At 39.8% G+C, this 16,035-nt stretch overlaps 1 protein-coding gene across 1 annotated transcript in view; it reads left to right on the top strand.

Moving 5' to 3' along the window:
• The window catches only part of zmat4a (zinc finger, matrin-type 4a), a 147,287-nt gene that overhangs the window by 85,282 nt on the left and 45,970 nt on the right, over positions 1–16,035 (top strand). The window contains exon 4 of the mRNA XM_039620490.1: positions 506–662. Within this exon, the coding sequence (XP_039476424.1) occupies positions 506–662 (157 nt within the window). The remainder of the gene's footprint in view (positions 1–505; positions 663–16,035) is intronic.

Below are 16,035 nucleotides of genomic sequence, written 5' to 3'. Positions count from 1 at the left end.
CCCAAGCTTGGGAACATTTTTGTTAATGGCTGAGAACTGATGAAGTTTGCAGCCATTTCTGAATTCACCCAGTCTCTCAGTTTTTCAGAACCCCAGTTGAACTGAAATCTTCTGTTACTAGTTGCTTGATCTGGTCTTTATGGTTCTTAGACTTGGTTATTTTTTGTACTTTTTTTTTTTTTTTTTTACCTTTTGTGTACTGCTTCTTCTTTAGGCTTGCTTTTTTTAACTTAATCTATCAGGCTTCAGTTGTCTGGGTCTTTCTGGGTCCTGTATTGAATAGACTTGACTCTGTTTGCATTCTGCCAGGATCCTATCCTTCAGACAGTAAATGTTAGACTTATCTTCTAGGTTAAGTCAGCCAAAGTAAAGCCATTCAGTGTTAAAGTGCTAAAATGATATGTTGTCCTTCCTTTGTAATGCATATTACATGTTTGAATCCTATTTTTAAAGCTTTCAAAAATAAATAAATGTGGTTCTTAAATCATGCATTTTTCTTTTCTAGGGCAGTGACGATGGCGATGTGGACAAGAATAAATGCTGCACACTGTGTAACATGTCCTTCACCTCAGCGGTTGTGGCACAGTCACACTACCAGGGTAAAATCCACGCAAAGAGGCTAAAACTACTACTGGGAGAGCAGCCTGCCATCACAACCAAAGGTATATCCCCTGTTAAAAATTCATCATGGGTATCACTGATGGAGGAGCTACATGTGTTCAAAGGGGATTTATAATTGAGAAGAAAACAATTAAGGAATGAGAGACAATTTATAGTACTTAAGGCTACCAACAAGATATGTGTTTGCAGTCTCGTAGGTGTATATATGAAATAAAATACAAGCCCATAAGCCCACCCCTGCTGTATCTGAGCTTAGGACAGATGCAATAGGACAGACTATTAGATCAGTGATCCAAAATATCACAGATAAAAAGAGCTGCTGTAAGGGTGAGTATATACTGCAGGAGCCCATAGGCTAGACCTACAGCATGCTCAGGGAGATGAGGAACAAATTATATTTATATTTATATTTATATATTTATATAATATACATACAATTATATGCCATTTTTCTGCCTACTTTTGTGCTTCGTTTTGAAGTATACAATACTTTATCTACTCAGACTTCATCACAAACAAATCATAAGACTTATGAAGTTGTGTTATGTGATGAAAGCAACTAAAAATTAAAGAAAAGGGTCTTTGTTTAGAATTCTTGATTCCTAACTTCTTACTTTTTTGCATATTTCTCACGGTTAAATATTTTAGATCAGGTCCACCATCAGGTCAGCCTTTCTGTGTGGAGTTTGCAGGTTCTTTCCGTGGGTTCTCTCTAGGTCCCACAGTCCAAAGACATGCAGTTTGTGGGGTTAGGTAAATTGATGATTCTAAATTGCCCAAGGTGTGAATGTGTGAAACGAATGGTTGTCTGTCTCTGTGTGTTAGCCCTGTGACAGACTGGCGACCCGTCCAGGGTGCGCCCTGCCTCTCACCCTAAGACAGCTTAGATAGGCTCCAACCCCCCCGCTGAATTGGATAAGTGGAAGAGAATAGATGGATGTACCAAGGGATTGGATCACAGTCTGATCTGTATCAGCTGATGGAAAGATGTCAGACTTATGTCTAATAATCAGTATAATATGTATTTTACCTGATATAATTCAGGGTCTAATTACATGCCAACAGCAGGTCACAAGTTGGTGTGTTTGCATGTTTCCTTATTGCATGAATCTGTATGCGTGTTATTTAGAGTTAATCACCAGCTGCTCTTTACCTCAGGGTGATCAAAGCCTGCTGCCGTTGTAATCTGCTGAGAGCTGCTTACCTTACATATTAGCAGTTGCAAAAATAATGAGGAAAGGTTACAGAGGGAGGCAGTGAATGGAAATACATCAAACATATTTTCAGATCATTTTAAAGCCCAACCCCGAGTCCACAGTGAGCAGCGTGGATGTGGGTAACTGAGCTTTGTTTGTTTCCCGTGGTTTGTTGGTGCTCCAGTTGACCGGGTCATTGATATGCACTGCAGAGCTTTGTGTTTTACTTTGTGCTCTCACTGCTACATTTCTTTTAATTTGTTGGATGCGTTCAGCTGGCTGATAAGGCAGTGCATTTTTATAGTGGTATTATCTGAAGCCTCACATTGTTGAACCATCCTGAATTTATCCTGCATTAGTGCTGCCTCAGGCACTGCAGCCTTTTTCCCCTTCCAAAGTGGGAGGATTGAATCAGTAGATTGGCACAGAAGCCTCTTGTCTTTGAGTTCATGTTTGACTTAACCTTCTGGCTGAAAAACCTGAATAGAATAATTCCTTTCACCGCAGCAGTTCTAGAACAGCATTTACACTTGAAAGTAGTGGAAAGGTCCTCTGTTTTACTTCAGGCCAAAGGCAAGTTGCGTTTTCTTTGTATTGTGTTTGTGAAATGAAAAAATAGCAGGACAGATTACGATTTAAGTGAGGTCGAAATATTAAAGCTCTCAAAACTGTGGTAGTGATCACCAGATGCTGCTGCATAGTGGCACTTCCCTCTGGTGCATTCACAGCCCAAGTTCCACGCGTGTTCTTTTTTATTCTGGGGATCTAAATTGATCTCTTGCTGCTCATTCTTTAGCTGGTTCAAATATTAAGGATCTGAGGCAGTCACTTAAAAAAAGCTTGATGCCAAACAGATTTTTTGTAAATTCTCAGTGCAGTATTCCTGTCAAGTTCATAGTTATACTGCTAAAGAGTAACGTTTCACTCTGTCTCACATAAGTCATTTGTATTACACTTTTCTCAGGGTTCTAAGCCTTCAGATTAACATCTGGAAATATGATGTGTTTAGGATGTGCTTTACTTTTGTTCTGCAATAATTCAGCAAAGATGGCATGAACTTCACCTCCCAGGATGCTTCTCTGGACAGATTGTGATCACAGAGTCCATACATGGAGTTTCCCCATGTTCATATATAGTCTATCTAATTGTATTGTCTGTTTACAGTAAATACCACTGAAGTGTGTTTTGTCTCTCATCCTCACTGCTGTTCACATCTCCAAAGTGCTGAAATGCAAAAAACAGTATCTGAAATGAACTTTTTGACTCACCGCCCAAGGGTACTGAAAAAATCCACTTGTTAAGCAAACTGTTAAGTCAGCTTTTTGTGTCTTATACATTTGTTTACATATATTTCATTGGGGTGATGGGATATAATGCTGAATTCAGGTATAAAGAAGCCAATATGTGAAGCAAGACTTTCTAAATATATTAATCAAATCAGGCCTGAGTAAAATTCAAGAAGTCTTCATCTTCACCATCATCATCATCCACTCTGCTGTCTACAGCTTTTATAGATTTAACTTTCCAAATAGAAAACCTACCTAACGTGTGGTGCTTGATGGGTAGTAACATGTAACATGTATGCAGTATGTTATTACCTCTTCTTAGACACTTAAATGAAAAGAATGCGAATAAATAAATAATTAGACTTTTGGTTGAAATCCATTTACAAAAATATAAGTGTTTTGTTTGGAAATGTGTGGTATATTTATAGAGGACGTTATTTCCCTCCTGCTATTGTAAAACTGATTAAAGCAGAATAGTGTGAACCCAAATGTAGAGCGCACTAAGACCTCAGATTGAATAAAGAACAAAGATTCTGCATGAAAACTTACAGGGGGTAGCAAAGCCTCACAGGTGAAGAAAAACAGTGTTGCTGAACAAAAAAGGAAAATAAAAACAAACCAAAAAAAGTCCCAGGGAAAGTTTCCAGGGAAAAACACAGGAGAAGATTGAAAATGCATGAGGACACAAAAATCCAAGCAAATCAGACAACTGGGGACAGTTAGGACAGGCTACTGGCTGGAAAACTGGGAAGAAGACCTCAGGCACAAAGCCTATCAAGACAAGTCAGGCAGGTCCAAAGGCAGAGCAGACTAGCTGAACTGTTCCAGAGGGCACTGTGACTGAAGGGCAGACTAGCAAGACTGGTTAGTGGGGGACAGGTTGAGCAGACAGATGGGACTAAAAGCTACGATGCCAGTGACAAACACAGAATGTCTCTGGAGGCTGGGCAGAGAGCCATCAGCAAAGTTCTGCACAGACTTTTCATTACACGATAGCATGGTGCCTAAATGTTCAGATCCTAAAGGTTTAAAGTTAATCCTGATTTGGATCTAATCTTGTTGGTCACTGTGATGAGTGATAAACAGGGAACAGCCAGACTGTGATGTTTTCTAACCTTAAATAGCCTGCATCTAACACTAACTAAACAGTATATTAAAACAAAATTGATATGCAGTGGAAGTTAGGTCCAAGAACACAGGCAGTGAAGATGTACGTCTATGTCTAGCATCTGCTATGCTGTTACTATACATTGCACACTGACTGCAGACAGCTGATTAATGATGTAAAAAACTGGGGATAAACATGATTTTAGTTTGGTGGTTTAATTTGAATGATTCAGGTTTAATAGGAAAAGTAGTGTTGTAATGTTCGAAAACATCCATCCATACTCTTATTCAGTTCAGGGTCACTGGGAGGGTGGAGCCTATCCCAGCCATTGAGTACATGCAGCCAATGGCAGACCAGATGGTGGATTTGAACCTTCTTGCTGTTGAGACAATAGTTCTAACCACCATGCAAAAAAACCCCCAGACTGTTCAAAATGGCATAATTATATCTGTTTAGTCTTTAATAGCCCAAACGTCCAAAGAAATAAAGAGATACCTTGACTTTAGTTTCAGAGGACTTCATGACTGTTTGGTTGTAGTTGTACTTTAGAGATATTGTGACTGCTGAGAAATTCTGATGTAGTGTTCAGACAGCACCCTTTGCTTTTCGTTCTGCCACATGTCAGTGACAGACATAGCCATTAACGAGGCCATCTGTGGCCAATGGTTCAGAACAGAGGCAGAACCGTCTCAGCCAAAAGAGGGGGTGGCATGGCTATCAATCGCGCTGACATCCAACAAAGTACCGGGACACCATGGAACCTCTTCTCCACCTGACAGACACATTAAGTTTTGTTGACTGAAGTTGCTGACATCCATTTTTGGGGAATCATTTGTATCACTAAAAAAATCACTTATTCAGTGCTTCTCTTGCATCTTTTTTAGTTTGAAAATGACAGAAATGAAATTGAAACCGCTCCATTAACGTTAGACTCATATATTACCCTGAAGCACAGTGAATTTTTTTTTATTTGTGTCTATTTCACTACAGATGGGTTCAAACCATCAGAAGAAAGAGAAACTGTTAGAAATGTTAGCTTTGCACTGAGGTTTTTTTATCCTGTGAAAAGTGTAATTTAAATCCTCTCTATTCTAAAGGCACCCAGATCTGTCACAAATACATAATGTCATAAAGATAAATCCAGGGCGCCGAGAGGCCCCAGCTATTGATTTCTGCATAAGTCACATCAGCCGACTCTGTTGATCCAGCTGCCTCTTGGGATACGCTGATGTTCTGCTGGCTGTCAGCCAGCATACAGCTGCAAAAACTTCTAGCTCTCCAAGCACTGACTTTGGTGTCCACACAGGACATGCTGTAAAAAAAAAAAGCCTTCAATAACACTAATGAGAATTTATAGCATCATGGGAGAGCATCATAAACTTTACTTGATGTTATTTTTGCCTTTGAACAGATGCTGTACATCATCTTCTTGTGCCCAAAATGCCTATTCAAAACCCACGATGAACATTCGAGAAATGCACTGTCATCAATCTCTAGTCACAGACACACACACACATGGAAAAGTCCTGCGTAAGCAATTGTTCTCAATTTCAAACTTTTTGAAGATGCGAGAATTTCATCCAACAGTTGAAATTAATCTTTAATGCTTTACCTGCAGGCACAAAATTACACACAGCTTCTATAAGCTAACCAGTAACCCTTGCTTGCCCTTTTACTTGGGCACCGTTGTGTTAAATTTGAATATTTCCACTGACCCACATGGCTCATGCTCAGCTGCACACATTTTCTGTTGAATGAACTGCTGGTGTTGCAATGTATTGCAATACACCTTCTATTTTAGAGGCAGGCTAAAAGAGCGTTGATCTGTCATTAGTACTTTTATATAATCACAGCCACGTTTATTTTTGTATTTCTTCAGTCGCTATTTCCACATTCTGGCTTGTTTCCCATCGTCTGTGCCGTAAGCACAATAGCTTGCATGAGCTGCATTTCCTTTAACATCTGCAGCTTAATGTGGGGCTGTTTTGCTCCTGCACTGATTTCCTGAGAAGTGATTTAGAGAAATCTGGAGCTAAATTGTTCATATTGTAAAATAGCTGTTCCCCTTCCATTACGTTTAACTGGGGACATTATCTCAAAACTTTAAATGTCTTTGTCTGTTAACATATAATCAACAGCTAGCCTGCATGAATCATAACAGCAACATTTAAAGCTCCTGTATTTTTATATTGCCTTGCGGTTCCCTGCTGTTTCTAAAACTATCTAATGGGACACTTTTAGCATTTGCAGCATTTTAGACATTCACACACTTGCATTTGATGGATTTCGCTTACATTGTGTTGCAGCAGCTCTGCTCTGAGAGCAAAATGAAAGTGGTGCAATTAGAATGGAACACGTGAAGAGAAACGTATTATGTGGTCATAATTATTAAGTCCTGAATGACTGTAAGCAGCACTAGAACAAAAGATTTTCCTTACATTTGATTAACTAAATGGTATTTTCATACATACATCTTTTTTTTGCATGGAGTTTGCAATGACCATTTCAGCAACAATGTTTCTGAATTAACTATTATAACTTTCGTCATACGCAGACCTTTTATCTAGTGCCAAAACCTAGATTATTTTTCTGTGTTGTTAGGTTTTTAGGGTGGGAGTTGGGGACAAGATGGCAATTTATTAAAACTGTTAATAAATGGCAGTAGTATTATTGTGTTAGAAAGTCACTGTGGCAAAGTAGTGTGTGAGTGCAAATCCCCAGACAGCGCTGACAGGTGTGATTAGTTTTGCGGGTGATTTACAGAAATAGGTCTGTTTTCTAAACACAGGTGCTGTCAGTTCATTTGAATATAATATACCCAATCTACCAAGAGCAGAGCAATTTCGAGCAAGGTCGCAAACTAAGAGATGATATTCAGCTCTCAGTAAACTAACGGGACAGGTGCGGAAAAGCATATAAATATAGGTCATGCCATGTACGGTACAGTCTGGCAGAGAGAGTCATTATAATCAAAACAGGCTTTGGTAATTGTCTGGCTCCAGTGTAGGACTGTAAGCTGTGAGACAATACGATGGCAGTTCATTCTGCAGTTTATTTCAGTGCTCTGTGTTAGTGTGTGTGTGTGTATATGTAGCTCACTTACTGTCAAAATGCATGAAGCCTAATGCAAAACCCTTGTCCGCTGTCCTGAAATTCTAACAGTTAAATTTGACTGTAATAAAACTCAGTTAAAGAAAAGTGTGTTTTTAGAGTTTGTTCATGTAAATGCATTGATCAGATCGACGTCCATCCAAGGCCTGGTTATTTTCAGTATTGGGTCCAAAGTCAGCGTCACCATTCCTCTCTTTTCTCCGCTCTTCAGCAAGTTTGTGTTGAACCCTTTGCACAGGCTGTGGAATTCCTGCTGCTGAACCACAGTATGTTGGAAAGAACCCGGCACTAAAAGTTGAAGAGTTACAAGAAGTTCAGTTGCCGCTGGTATTGTGCGACTCCTTTAGGTTCTGGGTTCTAGGTCATCTCTGAGTTCACTGAGCAAATGTAGCAGTAGGTGATTTGGTAATCACAACTTCATCTGACATTCCAGATAAATTGACACAGATGGAGATATGTCTCACTCTGCTTGCACACAAAAATAAGACATGTTTTTTTGTCAGTTTAATTAGCAGTAAATTGGGTATCACAAAAAAAAAAACCTTCCAAAAAAAACTTCCCACCTCTTTCACACAATTTTCTAACTGCAGTGTTTCTGTAAATACTGACAGTAATTGTTTTTAAACCAGTTTATGCTGGTGCAACGTGTTGGTAAATCTGGTTAGTTACCTCTCCATCTGCTAGGCATACTTCTTAAATGTGACCCAGTCATTCTGTTTGGGTTACCCTACAAGATATATTAACTTTAATAAATAGAACAACATCAGCAACTTTAAGAAAGGCAATAAAAAAGAAAACATCCTGCAAGGGTTACTCAAAAACTTAATTTTCCATCCTGAAGCCTTTCTCATTCTGCTGAACTAACTAAACCAGAGGTGGACTCAGCAGCACACTGGGTTTATAGTGCTGACATAGAGAGACAGAGCGGTGATGTCAGTGATGTGAAGTCACCATGAAACAAAAGTTACCTGTAAATAAATATAAATGGCTTACAGTGGTTGTTTAAGTGGTATATTAGTTTGCTATATATGCTGACACACAAACACACATTTTTTCCCATGTCTTTGCTCTGCCCTGTTCTGCTTATTCTCTGTTATCTGTGTGTTATCTATAGCTGATATCTGTGCGATATCAGATGTAATGCCTGCCAGATATAAACTGCTGTCACGACTTATAGAGGAAAGGAGGATAAACTCCTATCCTGATTTTAAACTATGTAAATATAATCTCATATAACCCCAAGCCTCGGTTTAATCAGGTCAGATATCTCTGGCATCTTATTACAGATCAAATGACAGATATGATGAAGATATTTATAGGCCCCAGCAATCATCCTCACATGCAAGGTTGCAGTCTAGTGTACAGATGTAGTGAAGAATTGTTGTGGGTTTAATGTATATAAATATATACAGAAAAGCTGAATAGAAAATCAGCTATATGTTTTAAACAATTTACACTTGTAATTATGTTTCCTGTCCATGGAATGTCAGAGAAGTGGCACTGATGATAATTGCCTGTTTCATCTCATGCGGCACACATTTTAAAGTGTCCCTCTTTAAAGCACAGACTGTGGCAGGAAGGAAAGATTTCTGTATCTTCAAACAGCCAATAAGCAATGCAACATCGAGTCGGATCATTTGACCCATCTGTTACCTTCTGTGGACTCCTGCTTTTCTTTGCCTGACTTCAAATGTTTCACAGGAGCTGCAGGACGATGTGCTACAACTTAAGCAGCTGCTGTCATGTATTCTTTTACTTTAGTTATAAAATATTGCCCAGAGAATATTTAGCATTTTTCATAGCTAATTTAAGCATCAGCTTTAGACTGCAGTAAAGTTTACCCCCCCCCCCTTCAACTTTAAAGCATTTTAAAATACACATTGTCTGCAGTGCACTTCCACTTTGACTTCAGGTTCACAGACAGTAATAATTAATTGCAAGTATGAAGATGTGTTGTTTGCTTTCCATACTTTTGTCCATTCCTTTTGTCTTGTCTTTGAAGACAAAAGGAAAATCTGAGAAAACATTTTATGAGTGGTACATGTCAGCAGGGTTTATACGCAGATAGGTTGGAGGGGTGAGGGAAAGCCCAGCAGGGATCCTCATTGTAGGAAAGGGTCAGTGAATGGATTTGGAGCACTTTGGTCCCCTCTTCTCACAGAAGCAGAATCTCTGTAGATTTATAACTCTGATTTAAGAGTTAGAAGATTTCTACCCTGCTTCTCTGTCTGCTTATAAGAAATGCCATGGGGGGCAACATTCGGTTTTAAATATGTCTCAGTGAGAGGAACTAGCACAGGCAAAATGAGACACTCTGCTTCAGCTGAAAATAAATTGTTGCATTAGTGAAAACATGGAAGTGTGTTTCTGTCCGACTTTGAGCAGATGAAAGGATTGCCTTGCTGTGCTGTACATTTTATTTTTAATGGATTCTTGGTATTCTCTTACTAAGCTGGTCAGTAATGAAAGAAGTGTTCACACAAACAGCAGCAGAAGAGCTGCATAAATAAATCCAAATTAGTTTTAAACTGGGAGCTGACATAACCAGCATCAAACAGTAAAAGCTTTAACTGTGGTGTGGCTTTTGCATCAAAACCTCCCAGCTCTTTCTACATGTTTGACAAAATCCCAAACAAATTTTGATGTATAATTTATGAATTGTATTTATATTAGTGTCCAAAAACAGCTGCTTACAGCAAACTGCTGTTCATAATGCAGGCTGAGCAGAATGTGTGACTCTTGAGACAAACTATGTGAAGTGAATGTGACTAAATTAGAATAATGTGACTAAAAATGACTCATGAGTGTGTCTACAGAAAAGCCTGCATTCCACGCATGGAGGTGTCTGTTTTCCTCAGGTGTTTTATTTTGAGCTTTGTGCTTTCCACTCGGTTTTAAGTTGCTTATTTTTAACTGTTTGATTCACTTTTTACATTTGATTTGCTTTTTTTTGTTTCAGTACACCCACTTCACTGGATTTACCCTGCACACTGAAAATGGTGCTTGAGCTTAACTGGGGTTAAAGTCCAATCGGGCCTTCACATGTGACAAGCTGGGAGTGAGAACCAAGTCACACTATTGTCTAAATCAACACCAGAGGAGCTTATATGATTTTTGGTTCTCTGGTTAATCCAACACCTCAACTCTATCTATTCATTTTCTTAAAAGCTTATCTCATTGAGGGTGGCAGGGGGCTGGAGTATATGCCAGGTGTGAGGTCACCATAGTCACTCTCACATTCACAGCAGGCTAGAATCTGGACTGTAGGAGGAAATCAGAGTATGAGGCGAGAACCTGAACAGGGTACATGTGCAATCGTGAAAACATGCAAACCTCACACAGGTATATCCCAGCTGATGAGCTGAGGTCTTTCAATTCAATTTTATTTATATAGCGCCAAATCACAACAACAGTCGCCTCAAGGCGCTTTATATTGTACAGTAGATTCTACAATAATAGATACAGAGAAAAACCCAACAATCATATGACCCCCTATGAGCAAGCACTTTGGCGACAGTGGGAAAGAAAAACTCTCTTTCTGTGCCTTTCTGTGCAAGCTTGTGCTAACAGCTGCACTTCTATACAAGAATCTAACCCTACCATCAGAATGTTGCAGCAGAAATCATGACTCATCACACCAGGCATGTTCCAGTCTCCTTTCATACAATTTTTTATGAGACCATAGTCTCATTTTCCTTTTTCCGAGCTGAAAGGAGTTGAAACTACCATGGTCTTCTGCTGCTGTAGCCCACCTATTTTAAAGTTGGATGGCTTGTGGATTCAGGGATGTTTTTGCATAACTCAGTTGTAACAAGTGGTTATGTGAGTTACTGTTCCTGTCCTATAAACTCAAAGCACTTTTGTCATTGTCCTGTTACCGCTGGTATTAACAAGGCATTTTCCATCCAGAGAACTGCCGCTCACTGGAGATTTTTGCTGACAATTCTCTGTAAACCTTAGAGATAGTTTTACAGGAAAATCCCAGCAGATCAGCACTTTCTGAGATACTCAGACCAGTCCGTCTGGTAACAACAACCATACTGTGTTCAGAGTCATTTAAATCACTTTTCTTCAACATTCCGATGCTCAGTTTGAATTCCAGCAGATCAACTTGACCATGTCTACATGGCTAAATGCACTGAGCTACTGCCGTGTGATTGGCTGATTTGGTATTTGCATTGATGAACAGTTACACATGCGCACATAATAAAGTGGCCAGTGAGTGCATATTCGTGGTGCCCACAGATTCTATTGATTTGGTGAGATCAGCAGAAATTGTCTCTATTGTTATCAGGAGTTTGACATTAAAAGCGTCTGTCAAGCATTGGTTGCAACTGTACTTTGAGTTTATCTAACATCTTGTACACTGAATGTTACAGGTTCACATGGTTGATAGCCCACCTGCTCTTATATCTGTCCTTAGCTGTTGGACACAGCCCCTTAATAACTGTTTTCCAAAACCTATTTACCTGCCTATTTGAGTTTGGCAACAGCTCGTGTCTTGAGTCTTTAAATAACTGGTTGAGTCAGTTTGGTTCGATTCTCCATTCAGTTTTAAATATATAGCACCAAACCACAATAACAGTAACCTCAACGTGCTATATATTGTAAGGTTGTAAGAACAATCAAACAACTCTCTATGAGCAGGCACTTTGTGATAGTGGGAAGCAAAAGCTCCCTTTTAACAGGAAGAAACCTCCTGCAGAACCAGGCTCAGGGAGGGGCGACCATCTGCTGTGATTGGTTGGGATTGAGAGAGACACAGACACAGAGAAAAGTGTATTTCAGAGCTAAGTTCTGTGTTTGCAGGGTGAGTAAAACTGCATAACTAGACCCTGCAGAGCTCTGCCACATCCTGCTTTACTGTCAATTAATAAAGCTTCTTAAGTACAGTTTTCTAGCATAAAACTTCAATTAGAAAAACTGTACAAGTTAACAGCTGACACTGAAAATGTGTCTGCAAATACTGTAAACCAGCATGCTCTTTTTAACAATCTGAACCTACAAACCCAAATCTGAAAAGGTTGGGACAGAAAAAGCACAGGGATTTGCAAATCTCACAACCCCACATTTCATTTACAACAGAGCATAAAAAGCATCAAATGCATAAACTGAGACAATATAGCATTTTAAGAAAACTATATTATTTTGAATTTGATGCCAACAAGTCTCAAAAATGTTGGGCCAGAGTCATGTTTCACCACTGTGTAGCATCTTTGTGGATGCCACCACAATTACAATTCAGTTTAGTACCACTTATTTTTTCAGGTTGTTGTTGTCCTGTAGCAGCTTTTGACACACATTGCTGCCATGAAATTCTAAATGAGTTTATAGTTTTCATTTGGTGTTTCCTTTGTTCTATTGTTAATAAAATATGGGTTTATTTACATACTTTTTAGTGCAAAGCATTGAACTCTGTTTTTATTTACATTCTAAACAGACACAGTCACTTTTGATCTGCAGACAGCAGAGGGTCTATCAGGCCAATAAACAGCTGCAGTGTGTGTGTGTGTGTTTGTCTCGTTGGACTAAACAGCTACGAAGCTGCTAGTATGAAATGTGGCATGTGTACTGTCTGTTTGACTTGATGATTATACATCAAGACCGTCAGGCTCAGATGATTCACTCAGTTGTCTCTTGAAAAAATGTTCTTTTCAGACATCATTGTCAAAATCAGTAAGTCTCTGCAAAAAAATGCTACTTTCCCAGATAGTAGTTTTTACTGCGCTCTCTGCGCTTAGCGCAATGTTTCAGCTCTCGGTCTTATCGCTGCGGAAAAAACCTTTCCATTTTTATCCAGATGATACTTAAACCTGTAATATAGAGAAGCAGGGGCCTTTTCATTGAGTTTAAAGTGTCCTTTACACAGCAGGTGCCACATCAGGCTGATGCCATCTGTCTCTTAGTGATGGTGACGAACCCTGCCTTCTGAAGTGAGCTGAACCCTCAATCAAAACACAGAGGGGTGTTTAACAGTGTGGCTCTAATGATGCTCTAAATGGGAGGAAAGGGTTTCAGTCCTTTATGTGCCTGCTGGGTTATTTGATGCCAAAGACCCATCCTGTAATAACACAGTTTGTTATGAGTCAGGAGCCACATATGGAAAGTAAAGACTTTAGGTAAAACTGGTGGGCTGCTAGACAAATGGCCTGGACACTCTGTCATAAAGCATACTAGAAAGAATATTAAATCAGAGTGTGATTATGCTTTGCTGGAGGAGGATACTATATGGAGAGGCTGCACTGATGATGATAAATACTCTTTGCTTAGGCCATATAATCATGCCCCTCTAATTCCTGACTATTTGCAGCAAATTATTTTTCCAGAGTCTCTCCTCTTTTGGGAATTTTTCACATGAGATAAATCATCGAATAATCTACAGTGTTTTATGTGCAACAGAAATCTAAGAGCCACTTACCAGAAATCTGTCAAGACCACTATAGTTAAAACAAGGCTGACATTTCTATCTGCGGTAATTTGTATCTGGTGGTACGGCTCAGTGCTGGGAGAACACCTCCCTGTCTTTTCATGTATGCACATGAAAAGACAGGGAGGTGTGAAAGGAGGAGGTGGGTTGAGAAGCAGCTTGCAGATGAGGAGCAACTGTGGGCAGATTGAAGTACTGTAAATTCACTCTGGCATCCAAATCATTGAATTTAGATGTGCCACTCACTTCCATGGCCACAGGTGTATAAAATCAGGCACCTAGGCATGTAGACTGCTTGTACAAACATTTTTGAAAGAATGGCTCGCTCTCAGGATGCTACCTGTGCAAAAGTCCAGCTTTGAATTTCCTTACTACTAAATTTTCCATGTTCAACTGTTAGTGGTAAGCCATGATAGAGTGGGCTCAGCAGATCCTGAGGCTTTCTGCAGAGTCATTAGCTACATACAGGTGTTCAAATAAATATGCGTGCACTGCGCCTGATGAACTTTTTATTTTGTTCTCCGTTTAACTGATAAAACAACTTGAGAGCTACTGACAACATTGTAGTGATAATTAACATGTTTACCAAAACTGCTGTATTAAGTTTAAAACGATATTTGAGATGCTGCCTTTCTTTGAATAGTCTGGAGTGCAGAAGTGTGCTGGGAGAATAATTAACCTTCTTTCTGTTCTCTCACGTCTTTGTTATCTCAGCAAACAGTAAACATTTCACCTCTTTTGAGTTCCGATTCACTCTAACTTCTTTCATTCTGTCATCACTTTGTCTGGAAATCGCCTGAATGTTATGATACCAAGAGCTGTGCTTTTAGGGAGGGTTGCATCTGAGTATTACGCTTTTAGTTCTTCATATATTTAGAGCTTTTTTTTCCTGCTTTAATCTGAGGCTGCATTAGTCTGCCTATAGATTTCCTAGTAGAGTCTTTGGATTTGGGTTGCTGAAATGCAATCCCCTCTCTTTGAGCAAGGCGTTAAATTTCTTTCAGCTCCAGGGCTGCTGTTATACTGCTGACCTCTGACCTGCTTGCAAAAGCAGCTGCAGGGATTAAATTGAGTCTGACAGTTTACATTGGCCTATTATAGTGGGGGTCACTCTATAACCGTAAAGTCCAACATTTAAATCCTACATAACATCCTTTTGCTGTGGAGGGGAGAACGAGCCAAGCACTGAATGTAAAGTGTAATGCAAATGGCCTCACTGAGGGCCAGCTGTGCTCAGCAGACAGTGAGTCCTGACACTTCAGGCTCCATACATCCTATCTCCCGCCATGTTTTTCACTGGACTTTGCTATTTTGAAATGTTGACTGGTGTAATGGAAGCTAATGGGACAAAACTAAATGTTGACTTAGGGTGAGCTGTGCAGTGGAGCGTTAAAACTGATTAAGCTGATAGGGCCTCTTCGTGTCGGGGAGTGCTCATTGCAGCACGTTGCTCGTTCGGGGGTTAATGCTGTCATCCATGCGTGAAGGCACAAGTGGGCAGCCCCAAGAAGAGCTGGCTTCTCTTCCATTTGCCAAGTAGAATTTAGGTTTTCCTCTTTAGGCATCTAATGGAGATAACAGCTTGTTATTCAGAGGGCTACACTTGCACGGCCACAGTTACGTTGCCACTGATCAGCGCTCATTAGAGCCGTCACATTGTGCTCTGTCTGCCAGCTACAAATCTTTGCTTTAAAAAAGCCGACAAAATGTTGCTAATATAGCTCATTTTTAAGTTATTTTTTTCCTGGGCAGTGTTTTTCCCGAGTATTTATAGTTTCTCACATTTGTCTTTGCAAAAATGTCACATTTTTGGTTATTATATCACCATCATGTTCACAGCACATTTCAGGAGTTATACATTAGGTTTACTAAGGAGCTTGGAAAGAAAAGCATCTGGACTTCTTTAAGTTGCTTGAAGATGTTTCACCTCTCATCCAAGAAGCTTCTTCAGTTCTAAGGTCAAATGGTGGAGAGTCCCAGATTTAAACCCAGTGGGAGTTTCCCTCCAAAGAGGGACAAAGGACCCCCTGATGATCCTCTACCTAATCACATGAGCCAAGGTGTGAAAATGGGTGTGGGTCACAATCAGCCAGGGTTTCGGGTGAGCTCATTGTGAAACCTGGCCCACCCTATCATTTGATTTCCTGAGGTCAGATGGCCCAGGATGTCAGTGGGCGTTAAGGCGTCTGGGAAGGGATCTCAAAACTGGATTATAGATGGCAGACAGTTGTTGTCGTAAACCAGCGCCTCTGTTCGACCATCTTTGAACAGAGGCAGTTTTCACAC

This window comes from Oreochromis aureus, linkage group 12 (genome assembly GCF_013358895.1).
Source record: "Oreochromis aureus strain Israel breed Guangdong linkage group 12, ZZ_aureus, whole genome shotgun sequence".
Taxonomy (NCBI): domain Eukaryota; kingdom Metazoa; phylum Chordata; class Actinopteri; order Cichliformes; family Cichlidae; genus Oreochromis; species Oreochromis aureus.
The sequence above is the reverse complement of the archived record's forward strand: the minus strand, read 5'-3'. Positions and strand labels throughout refer to the sequence as shown.